The sequence below is a fragment of the Psammomys obesus genome, unplaced genomic scaffold (assembly GCF_907164565.1).
Source record: "Psammomys obesus unplaced genomic scaffold, mPsaObe1.curated_primary_1811, whole genome shotgun sequence".
Lineage (NCBI taxonomy): Eukaryota > Metazoa > Chordata > Mammalia > Rodentia > Muridae > Psammomys > Psammomys obesus.
The window spans coordinates 8,922,422-8,934,113 of NW_026596088.1; the positions used below are offsets into that span (position 1 = coordinate 8,922,422).

An 11,692-nucleotide genomic window follows, 5' to 3' on the forward strand; every position below is an offset into this window, starting at 1 on the left:
GCATATATATGTGTGTGTTGGGTATGTGTTGTGAATACATTTTCCCTCAATTTCTCCTTAATCTTGAAGTTCTATGCAAGTGTCTACCTCCTTTTTAATGGCTATAGAGCATTCCACAGCAGTAAAACATATCTCCTGAAACCATGCAGTCACTGTTGGGCATTTGAAGTGGGTTTTGTCATTCTCCCCACACACACAGTGGAAAATTAAACTTTAAAAGCCTCTGCAAACATTCCCATTTTGCCCTCTTCTGCTGTAGGCTCTTGTTCTTCTTTTTTAAAGGCAGAGCAGACTTGTAGGTTCTTGCAGTCACAAAGTGTTCTCATCCCAGGAAAGAGGAGAATGCAGTTAGACCAGTTAGGTCTTTAGTTTTTGCATTAGCTGTTAAATTGGCGAATAAGATCTTGCAGCTGAAAAATCTGATGGCAGCTGGCCACTATGCTAAGTATTTGGAAACCAAATATTTCCCTTCTTGGGCGGCACAAGGTCTGACCCAGGGAGAACCTCTAAACACATCTTCACTCTGTGGAGTGTAGCTTTATCAGAAACCTGTCCAGAGCATGAGAAATGCTGGAAACATGGGATGTCCCCTTTGCCGTGTGACTATGAACAAAATGCCTGCCTTCACCTTCAGAGACAGCGCCCTTACGTTCAAAATACAAAAATAAGACAAAATTGCTTTTATTTCAGAATTTGACTAGGGAAGCACATACTCTTTGTTCCCTTTTAAAAACCCAAAAGTACTTATTATAGATAGAAAGCCTGGGACCATTGAAAACTACAGAAAAAAAAAATTTAAAGTCATTCATAAGCACACAACTGCTTTTTAATGAAGCACAGAGGCACCAAGGAGGCTGAGGGAGGAAGACAGCCAAGAGTTTGAGGCAAGCCTGGACTACACAGCAGGTTCCAAGACACCTGGATACAGGGTGAGCCTCTTGCCTCATAACCAAAAATAAATAAATAAAAATAGATAAATAGAGCACAGATGGAAGGAAGAAGGAAAATGTAGCATTCTCACTTTTTCCACTTAAATATTTGTTTTATTGCTTTATCCAAAGTTTTTTTTTTTTTTCAAACTTTATCCAAAGATAAAGAACTTTATCCAAAGTTCCTTCAAGAACATGCACACCTGTAAGCTCTGGAGGCCAATGTAGCCATATCACCAGTTTGAGGCAAGACTGAGCTACATAATCCGATCTGAACTTAATCATTATAGACATTTCAGGGAGCTGCTAAACTGTGCTCATGAATCACAGTTTTTAGCAGTCTCGATTTTTTTTTTTTAAACTGTGGATTTGTGTGTGAGGGTCATGAACTCTGCAGAGGAGGGTGCCTGCATCCACTGGAGCTGGAGTTCCAGGCAGCTGTTAGTCTCCTGATGTGGCTGCTGGGAACCAAACCCAGGTCCTCTCCAAGAGCAGGAAGTGCTCTTAACCTCTGAGCCGTCTGTCCAGCTCCAATTTTTAACAGTTTACTTCCAAAAATTTTCCAGTAGTAACTAGGACGTCATACAGGTCAACATCTTTTTCCCCTCTTTAGGGCAGATCTAGAAGTGTAATACATGGGAAAGGTTTTGACCATGTGAAGACTTAAAGAGCCACAATTAAGCTACCATTACAGGAATGTTACAGCCCTCTCATTGGCACTAACGTCCAGTACTTGGGCTAATCTTAAAGTTACTGAAGTATACTAATTTGAACACTATAGTTATATAGCTTAGTAGCTTTAATTATCTTACAGTTGCTATGAATCAAATATATACGAAGACCAAGGATGCGAACTGAAGCCTTCCTAAAGCCAGTCTCTGTCCATCCTTGCTTTTTGTTGTTCCTTATATGCATTACTAACTTGAACATTTATTTCTGTTGGCTAGACCGTAGCTGTCATATGAACGGATAGGCACTTTAAAATGCTCGATGTAAAATGCTTGCTGCTAAATTTTCCTTCCCGCAACAAACAGCCATTTTCATCACTAACGTGCGCCTCTACACACGGCCAAGTAAATACAAAGAACAATGTATGAAACAAATCTCAACAGGAAAATCGGGACGGGGCAGGAAATACTGTGAAATGAACCGTTAGGCCCACAACCACACCAAAAACTGGCGTGTTTTAGCGGGTCATCGCTACTGATTAAGATTTTTTAAAAGCGAAAAAATAATTTCTGTAAAACAGGGAAAACAAAGCCCCAACAGTAACCTAGGGGTCGCCTTCGCAGGGAAGGAGTAGGTGAGAGGTCCGCCTGGAGACTGCCCCAGGTCAGCTCGGCATCCGCATCCCTAACAGCCCACCTGGCTACTACACCGCGTCTCAATGATCGACAGGGAGCACAGCCAATAGGGTACATGCCTCGTAATTTTCAACCAATCGGGTGTAATCTGGGGCCTGGGGGCGTTCCCGACGGCTCGGCTTCGTCACCGCCGAGCCGAGAGCACGATTGGCCCGGGCGCTTGGGCCGTGGCTGCGTTGTCACCCGCGATGAGCGGCACGGGAACGAGAGCGGCTGCTTCCGTATGGCGCCTGCGCACTGGTGTTCGGGGTCCTTTCTCAGGTACCGGCCGCTCGCCGTGGCGGTCCGGCGCGGAGTCCCACGCCGGGAAATATTTAGAGGTCACGGATGTCGCGGGGGAAGGCCTTCATACGTCATAGGCGTGCGACGTGGGGTGGGGTGGGGTTTGTAGTACTCGTCGAAGTGATTGACAGGAATGGGTGAACTTCCGCCGGCTGCCCTTGGAGACCAAGGGATTACCAACCTGTGACGTGACGTGACGTGCGTGACGTCAGTGCAGGTGTGGAACTTGAGTCCTCCAGTGTCCTCCCCGTAGACTCCCCCCGGGACTTTCTCCTTCCGTCGCCAGCATCATCCTGTTATAAATGCAGACTTTAGGGTTCCGCTCATTATCTCCTGGGTTGATGTGTTTCTTTTTTGTATTTATTTAATATATATATTTTTTAAAATTATGGCTGTGTGTGTGCGCGCGCACACAGTAGTTAAGCATCAGAGAGGCCAAAAGCAGCGTTTGAATCTGGAATTGGAATAACTGGCAGTTTGTGAGGCCCTGTATGCTGCTTCTGGGAGCCCAACTCAAGTCCTCTGCAAGCGCAGTACACACTTTGAACTGCTGAGCCCTCCCCTTCCCAGCCCTGCTGTCTGTATCTTTATCAAGCTTCCCACGGGACTGTCTGCACTGCAAAACGCGAGAAGCTTTGAATTTGGAATGGAGAGAGGTGGATCTGGATTCAGGTCTGAATCATGTGTCCGAGCTGCCCCAGAAAATTGGGAGGTCCTTTTCTCAAAACGAAATCCTCAGGCATTAGATCTCTGTTTTGCCTGATGCCAGTACTGTTTGCAGTTTTGAGATGTGTTTTTGTATAACGACAACCTATTAAATAACTTCATCAAAACCGCATCCTTATGGTCAAGAGTAAGCCAGTATTTCCTGCCCCCAAATTGATGCACAGTCACACACACACGCACGCACGCACCATAACAAGATATGAAACTATTAGATACTGTTTTGTGTGCCTACGAAGGCTTGCTTCGAAAGCTGCTTTTCTTTCTGAAAAAGAAGAGTATTTGGCAGTGTTGGGATATTATTTGAGAGATGCCAGCTGTGAATGGAGCTTTCCCTGATGACAAATGGATTAGAAGAGAGTTTTTAAGAGCCTCTTAGTATGTTACTTATGTATTCATAACCCACTTAGAACCTTCTCACTTGCCACTTCAAATCTCCCGGGCACCACTGTTGGAACAGCACATTTAAGAGCTTCTGGGCAGTGGGCTTCAGTTTTATTTTAAAGCGTGTAAACAAGGCAGTCAGGACACAGGGATGTGGGTTTTAAGGCCCCTTGCTAACCCAGTGAAGAGTTAACAAGAATCTCTTGCTTTCATTTATGAAGTCACTTGGCTTTGTTGCATTTAGCCTCATGATAATAATAAAAAAAAAATATTCTTTGTTTTTTGAGACAGGGTTTCTCATAGCCTTGGCTGTCCTGGACTCACTTTGTAGACAAGGCTGGCCTTGAACTCACAGATATCTTGCCTGCCTCTGTCTCCCTGAGTGCTGGGATTGTAGCCATGAGCCACCACGCCTGGCTTAATAAAAAATCTTAAGTGTGTGTTTCTCCTTGAAAAATAAAAATAGCATTCTTATTGGGTAGGTTTTGGCTTTGGTTTTAAGATAGCACTCACTCTGTAACTCTGACTTACCCAGGACTTGCTATGTTCACCAGGATGTCAGGATGTCCTCAAACTCACAGAGCTCTGCCTGCCTCTCCCTCCTGATGCAGGAGTTTATTGGAGGATTTTACAGATAAGAAATATCTATACTGATTTGGTTAGAAGAAAGCCACAAACAGAACCTTCACGACCCTCTCCCAGTCACTGAGTGCCTGAATCTGGAAGAGGTGGGATTTTAGGGAACAGTCCAGTGTGTTCTCAGTACAAGCAATCTTGTTCGTCACACCTCAGAAGCCAGCTGTGTGAACTTGGCCCACCTGCTTTCTTTTGGCTTTTCCTCAGTAGCTTTTTTGAAAAAAGGGTAGTGGGTTGCCTCTACCTTTCTTTGCTAACAAGTAGAACAAGCAAGCAAGACTGTGCTGAGAAGTAAAACTGGCTCATCAAGTCTGTCTCCAGACCCTACTTTCTGCCAAGTTGGCCAGAAGCTCGGGCCCTTGAACTTGGGACACAGAAATGCAGCAGGTCTGATTGTGTCCTGTTGTTCTCCCATAAAAAGTGGGCCACAGACATGGAGACCCACTATCTGAAGACAGTCTGGAGTGGTTGGAGCCTTACTCTTGGCAGAAGACCTGAGGTTCCCTGTCTGCTTTCTGATCTCTTTAGTTTTTAGAGTCAGTGTGCTGAGTGAGGCGGAGCATGTCATATGCAGGAGACCGAAGCTCATCCCAGTCCTGCAGAATCCGTGCTTCTTTGTACACAGTGTCCTGTTTATCCCAGGACTGTGGGTTTAGCTTAGTGGTAGACTGTTTTCCCAGAATGCATCAAGCCCTGGGCTTGCTCTCCAGCACTATAATAAACAGGTACAGCATCTAAAAGTCTACACGGTAGCAAAACTCATGTTCAGAACTACAGCATAAGTGCATGCCAGATTCTCTAAACCTGCCCCGGGTGGCCTTGTGTCCGAAGACTGTAAGCCTTTTTAATGAAGGAACCAAAGGGGTATGTGAACGTTTTCACCCATTTTCTGGATGTTGATGTTTGCCTAGGTGAAAAGAAGTATCTTCCAAAGACTTGGTAGTTATAGAGTGACAAACCAGGGTTTTCATATGGGTGAACACACCTTACTACCAGAACTTTCTGGGAGGAGGTAAACATTTGAGAGCCTCTGACCTGGGGCTTGGAGAGTATAGTGAAAGTGTTTGTTCTTTGGTTTCCTGAAAATACGTTTTAAAGGAGAATTTAGTCTGTGAGGCGGGGCCTCAGGGACCTGTTCATGAACTAGTTTAAAGAACTCTGAAGTCCCAGCCTGGGTTGCCAGGCTTTGTACCTTGAGCTTCTTCAGAACATCAGGACGGGCTGCTTCTCAGGGAGACTGGAGGAGAGTATCATGGCTTCAGGGCCTCTGATGTACAGCTTGAGAGGAGACTGAAGCAGCTGTCATGTCAGCTGAGGACAGGCCTCAGCCTTTCCAGATGGCCATATGTCTAAAACAGAGCTCCAGGCTTTAGGTGAAATCTGTGGGGTTTGAGCTTTGCAGGTGACAAAGAATATACCAGTGGATATGTCTGGCCCTCAGGGCTTGCTCATGGCCGTGGTTCTAAGTCTGCAAAAGGACAACAGGCAAGTGTGGTAAAGGTGCCTGCGGCCAAGCATAAGGGCCTGAGTTCCATCTCGGGACCCACATGAAGGAGGGAAGAGAAGCAGTTCCTTTAACTTGTCCTGTGACTGCCACCTGCATTTCAACACACCCACACAAAAATTTGTGGTTTTTTTTTTTTTTTTTTTAAAGGGGGTGTTTTTGTTTTTTAGAATAAAGAGGACGTATCGGTGTTTTGTGCGGATAATGTAAGGTTGTCACTTGCATTCTCGTTGCAGCTTATGGGAGAGTCATTGCCACCAGATTTCACAGTTCAGGAATGACCTTAGACAATATTAACTGGGCAGTTGTGGATCGGATAATTCGGGTGGATCATGCTGGCGAATACGGAGCAAACCGCATCTATGCAGGGCAAATGGCGGTGCTGGGCCGGAGCAGTGTTGGCCCTCTCATTCAGGTGGGTACTTCCCCACGTCTTCACTTGGTCTGTTGCACTGACAGCGTGTCGGAAGGCCGCATTCGTCACTTTCGGCTGTGTGTTCCAAAGGGAGGCGCTGGGTAGCAGGGCACATGTGTGTTCTGTTTATGTAAAAGCACAGACATAAACTGAATATGGCGGAGGGTGTGGTGCATGCCTGTAATCCCAGCACTCAGAGGCAGAAGCAGGCCGATCTCTGTGAGTTTGAGGCCAGCCTGATCTGCATAGGAAGTTCCAAGTCAGAAAAAAAAAAAAAAAAAAGAATGGGGAGAGAGGAAAAGTAAAAAGAGAGAAGGACTGGGTGTGGAAATTGAGTGCCTTTATGGTGTCAATGTTCTGTGGCAGAGAAGGCTGAAAATTCCTCCGTTAGGGCCAGGTTCCGTGTGCGAGCAGGTTCTCGTAGGCTCGTCTTCGCAGAGTGCCAGAGAGAGGGGTTAACAGTCGCAGAGACCCAGCTTTCCTTTCTAGCTCGCGTCCTTCTGTGACCTTGAAGAGGTCACATGGCCTCTAGGTTTTCATTTCCCTGGGTGCAAACTAGCCCGGTCACCCCCGACTCATCGGGTTTGGTTGGGGAGCAAGCTCATGCAGAGCCGTTGGCACCGTGCCTGACCAAGTGGTAGCTTAGCATGTGTCGCTTTAGATTCCCCTCAGACATCCCAGTCCCCAGAGCGCATCCCGCGAGTGAGACGGTGTATTTCTGCTTGTGTCTCCTGCACATGCGCAGCTCTATTTTGAAGCACGTCAAGGCTACCGAGAGTCCCCCAATGCAGGGGAATACCTCTCCTTGCTGTTCTGTTTCCTGCCGAGAACAGCCTTTGTGTTCTCAGGACGCAGATCTTGTCCGTTATCTTCACCTGTAGTTGCTTGAGCCGGTGGCTCAGTGGGGTTCCAGAAGGCTCAGTGTACAAGCTGACTGTGTTACTGAGGTGTTTGTGGGTCTGGACTTGTGGCAGTTTCGGAACTCTTAGCTCTGTCTGAGGAGGTGCAGACTTGGTTCTTCAGTTGCCTTGCAGGCTTTTATTATTATTATTATTATTTTTTTTTTTTAGATTCTTCTGTGTTTTGCTTTTATCTCATGAATATATAGGGATGGAAGATAGCATTACACCAGTTGCTTATTCCTCCTGTGTACTCAGCCGTGTCATGGCCTCAGGGTATAGGAAAAAGTCCCTGTAATGCTTGCCTCCTTTTATGTTTCCCCCCCAGAAAATGTGGGATCAAGAGAAGAATCACTTGAAAAAGTTCAACGAGTTGATGGTCACGTTCAGGGTCCGACCTACGATTTTGATGCCCCTGTGGAACGTGGCAGGCTTTGCACTGGGTAGGTGTCTGTCCAGGAGTTGCTTCAGCTCTTGGGGATGAGCTGTTCATGCCCCTGAAACCCTTGTCATGACCCAATCCAACCTTCTTTATTTACAAGTAAGTTGATTGAATTGTTTGCTTATGTTATTTTAAGATAGAGTCGTCACTTTTATAAATAGAAAATACGATACACACAGAGGAAAGCTAGGATAGTGCAGCCACAGCCAGATGCTGCCTCCCGACAGGTCTAACCTGAGAGCAGCTTGAGTGCGGGTGTAGTGGCACACACCTTGAATCCCAGCACTCAGGAGGCGGAAGCACACCCCGAGAAGCACAGCTCAGCCCTCCCGTGGAGGGTTACCAGCCCAGATGTCAGGAGGCCTCGCAGACACCCTTGACCAGAAGCATGTGGCTCTCGCTTGACCTTGTTTGTGATTGCAGGGGCGGGAACTGCCTTGCTGGGGAAGGAAGGAGCGATGGCCTGCACCGTGGCGGTAGAGGAGTCCATCGCTCATCACTACAACAACCAGATCCGCAAGCTGATGGAGGAGGAGCCTGGGAAGTATGAGGAACTGCTGCAGGTGACCGACTGTGCTGCCTGAGGGGAGAAAGGGCAGGGGACAGCTGGGAAGAAGACAGTGGTAAGAGTGGCAGGGAGGCAGGGCCTTAGACAGCTGAGGGGGAGGCACAGACAGGTCACACAGCCCAGGCACAGGGAAGCCTAGAACCAGTGTCCCCTGAGTCCAGGTCAGTGTGGCCTCTGCACATCCATGACTCAGTAGCACATGAGCTGAACAAGGATGACACAAGCTAACATGGAAAACTGGACGGAGAAAAGTCTACGCAAAGAACCACAGGCCACGGAGGAGAGCTGAGCTGGGGAAGTAGGCCTTCTTCAGGGAAGAGCACACCGATTGTTTGTCCAGGGCCAAAAGGTCAGCCCTGGAAACATACATACAGGTAGCATTACACTGAGCAGACTGAGCAGGTTATATTTAAATATGTGTATGCAAATACATAACAATTAGTGAGAAGAGAGACTATGAATTTGAGGGAGAACATGGAGGGGCAAATGTTTGGAGGGAGGAAAGGGAAGGGAAAAATGTGATTAAATTATAATCTTAAAAATAAAAGGTGGTGATAAACCCTTTAGGTTGAGTGCCTCAGGTAATTTTCTGAAAGGAAAAGAAGGAACTATTTAGCCCAGGCTGGTACAGAGGATCCTCCCGTCTCAGCATCATCCCTCCACACCCCCTAGTAGTTGGTCTCTTTGGATTTTGTTTGTCTTATTTTTGAGGCATAAGCTGGTTTTAATTCTTGGTGTTCCTGCCTTTGCCTTCCAAGTGCTGGGTTTCTGAGAGTGTGCATCTCTGTATTTGGCCATGTGGTGGTTTGAGTAAGAATGACCCCTGTAGGCTCATGTACTTGAAACCTCAGTCATCAAGAGTGGTGTTATTTGAGAAGCATTAGGAGGATTGGGAGGTGTGGCCGTGTTGGAGGAAGTGTGTCATTGGGGGTGGGCCAATGTCATTGGGGTTTCAGAAGCCCATGCCAGGCCCAGAATCTCTCTCTTGGCCTGGGGATGAGGATGTAGCTCTCAGCTACTGCTCCAGCACCGTAAGTGCCGCCATGCTCCCTGCCATGCTGACAATACTGAGTCCCCAGTTAAAGGCTTTCTTTTATAACCGTTGCTTTGTTCACAGTGCTTCTTCCCAGCAACAGAATAGTGACTATGACAGGCAACAACTCTTAATTTTTGAAACCTAAGTCAGCAGTTGGCAAACTCCAGCCTGTGGCCAAGCCTGTTTCATAAATAAGTCTCTCTAGAGCCACACCCATGACATGGCAGAGTGAAGAGCTCTGGCCCTTCATAGGCAAAGCATGTCAACCTCAGCCGTACACTAGGCCCCGAAGCTCCTGCCTGGAGACAGAATGAGCAGTGGACAACCTGGAGTGCTAACTTCCCTCCACTTGCAATTCCTTTCCTTCTCCAGGTCATCAAGAAGTTTCGAGATGAAGAGCTTGAGCACCATGACACAGGCCTGGACCACGATGCAGAACTGGTAGGGACCAGCTGTTACTGGTAGTGCTTTGGGGACCATTTTAAAGGTTGAGGGGCCAAAGCCTTCTGTTCCCAGAAAGAGACATTTGAAAGTAAAGGTTTAAAGGCAGGGAACCAGCTACTTGATAGAAGCACACAAGTTCAGCCTTGGTCCAGAGTGAGGCTCCCCTACCCTACTCTGTTATGATCCCACGAGACAAACCCAGGGGTTCAGTGGCCATAGATGCTTCTAGTGTTCTGAATGTTTCAAATTAAATGATTTCCCAGATTCTGTTTCTTATCCAGAGGAGCCCAAACCCTGCCCTACCAGTAAGTCCCAGTTGGACATCTGCGCCTAGATGCAGCACACACGGCTGGGTTGCCAGGGCTGGATCCAGGGCCGCGCTGGGAAGGCGCTCTGTCACTGAACATACCTTTTGTCCTGTTTGCCTTTCCCTCCTGGGGCACTGGGGAGCAAACTCAGGATGCTGTGCATGGTACACAGGCCCTGTACCGCCCACATCCCAGCCTTTGTTCTCACAGGCTCCCGCATACTCCTTGTTGAAGAGAGCTATCCAGGCCGGATGCAGTGCAGCAATATATTTATCAGAAAGAATTTAAAGTATGTCCATTGACCCACTTCTTGAAAAGATACTTGTAACTTAAGTAGCGATGCTTGCGGAGGAGACGGTGTGTGTATTATTGCTGTGTGTATTTTGTTAATAAAGTACAAGAGGTGGTGGTTGGAGCTTTTCTCGTTGTTTTCCAGTAATGAAACTCTTCGGCACTAGTTTCCTTGTGCTGTGAGGCTGGCAGGGGCCTGGCTTTGCCCACCTTATAGTACCTGCAGCTGGTCTTCCTTTGCTCTCCTGGTTAATTATGGCCTAAGCCATCAGGAATGAATCATTCATTAGTTAGCAGGAATCTTTTTTAAGATTTATTTTATTCTTACTTATGTGTGTGTTCATATGTTGGGGTGTCTGTGGAGGCCAGAAGAGAGTGTTAGATCCCCTGGAGCTGGAGTTACACAGAGTGGTGAACTGGGAACCAAACTGAGGTCCTCTGTAAGAGCATCAGGTGCTCTCAAATCCTGAGCCATCTCTCCAGCCCCTACAGGAATCTTTAAGAGGAAAATAAGTTAAGTTTGCAGGTTGTAAAAAAAAAAAAAAGGTAATGTAAAACACAAGACTGTTTAAGATGGGCTAAATGAGACTGGGAAGTCCATCCAGGGAGTGACTGTGCAGATCTTCAAAGAGGAAGTTTCTGTTCACAGGGTCCTGAGCCTTCTGTATTTCAGTATCGGTCCTTGTAGACTATGGACAGCATTACCTTAATCAAATAATATGCTTAGGTTGGGCTCATGGTGGTGCAGACTTGGGATCCCAGCGTGTGGGAGGGAGGAGGTGGCTCTCCGTGAGCTGTAGGCTAGTCTGGTCTACGAATTGCCTTCCAATTCGTAGTCAAGGTTACATATTGAGACCCTGTCAAATACAGAAACCAAACCAAATAACAACGCGAAAAGATCAGCGGTTCTCCTCTCAGAATGTCAATTGGCATTTCCCTGGGAGGGTGAGACAGGAGTTGGAGGTCACTCTGAGCAATAACAGCAAGGAAAATAACAAAGTTTGTAGACCTAAAATTCTGACCTGGTTTGCCTGGTCCCAGGATCAGTGGTTCCCACAGCCTAGTGTCCTCTCATCAGCACCCTCGGTGAATTGGGGCCTGCTGCAGTGGCTCTGGTGTCGGACAATAGTGAGCTCCAGGTAGTTTCTATCAACACTCTTCAACCTCTTCTGCCAGTGGATTTAGAACTCGGGAGGCTGAGGCAGGAGGATTACAAATTTAGGACCAAGGTAGGGCCCATAGTGAGACCCTGCATCAAGAAAACAAAACAAGGGACTGGAGAGATGGCTCAGCAGTTAAGAGCACTTGCTTTTCCAGAGGACCGCAGTTTAGTTTCTGCACCCACATTGGGATGTTCACAACCATCCATAACTCCAGGTCCAGGGAATCGAACACCCTCTTCTTACATTCAGGACCAGAAACACACACACACACACACACACACACACACACACACACACACACACA

At 47.1% G+C, this 11,692-nt stretch overlaps 1 protein-coding gene across 2 annotated transcripts in view; it reads left to right on the top strand.

Moving 5' to 3' along the window:
- Positions 1–2,395: 2,395 nt before the first annotated feature.
- The window catches only part of Coq7 (coenzyme Q7, hydroxylase), a 10,531-nt gene continuing 1,234 nt past the window's right edge, over positions 2,396–11,692 (top strand). Inside the window, exons 1-6 of one of the 2 annotated variants that reach the window (XM_055627679.1) lie at positions 2,398–2,554; positions 6,059–6,237; positions 7,465–7,579; positions 8,002–8,141; positions 9,555–9,623; positions 10,145–10,349. In XM_055627679.1, the coding sequence (XP_055483654.1) occupies positions 2,482–2,554; positions 6,059–6,237; positions 7,465–7,579; positions 8,002–8,141; positions 9,555–9,623; positions 10,145–10,222 (654 nt within the window). In that variant the 5' untranslated portion in view covers positions 2,398–2,481 and the 3' untranslated portion in view covers positions 10,223–10,349. Of the gene's footprint in view, positions 2,555–6,058; positions 6,238–7,464; positions 7,580–8,001; positions 8,142–9,554; positions 9,624–10,144; positions 10,350–11,692 lie in introns of those variants that run through there. The other variant, XM_055627678.1, reaches the window with a different exon arrangement.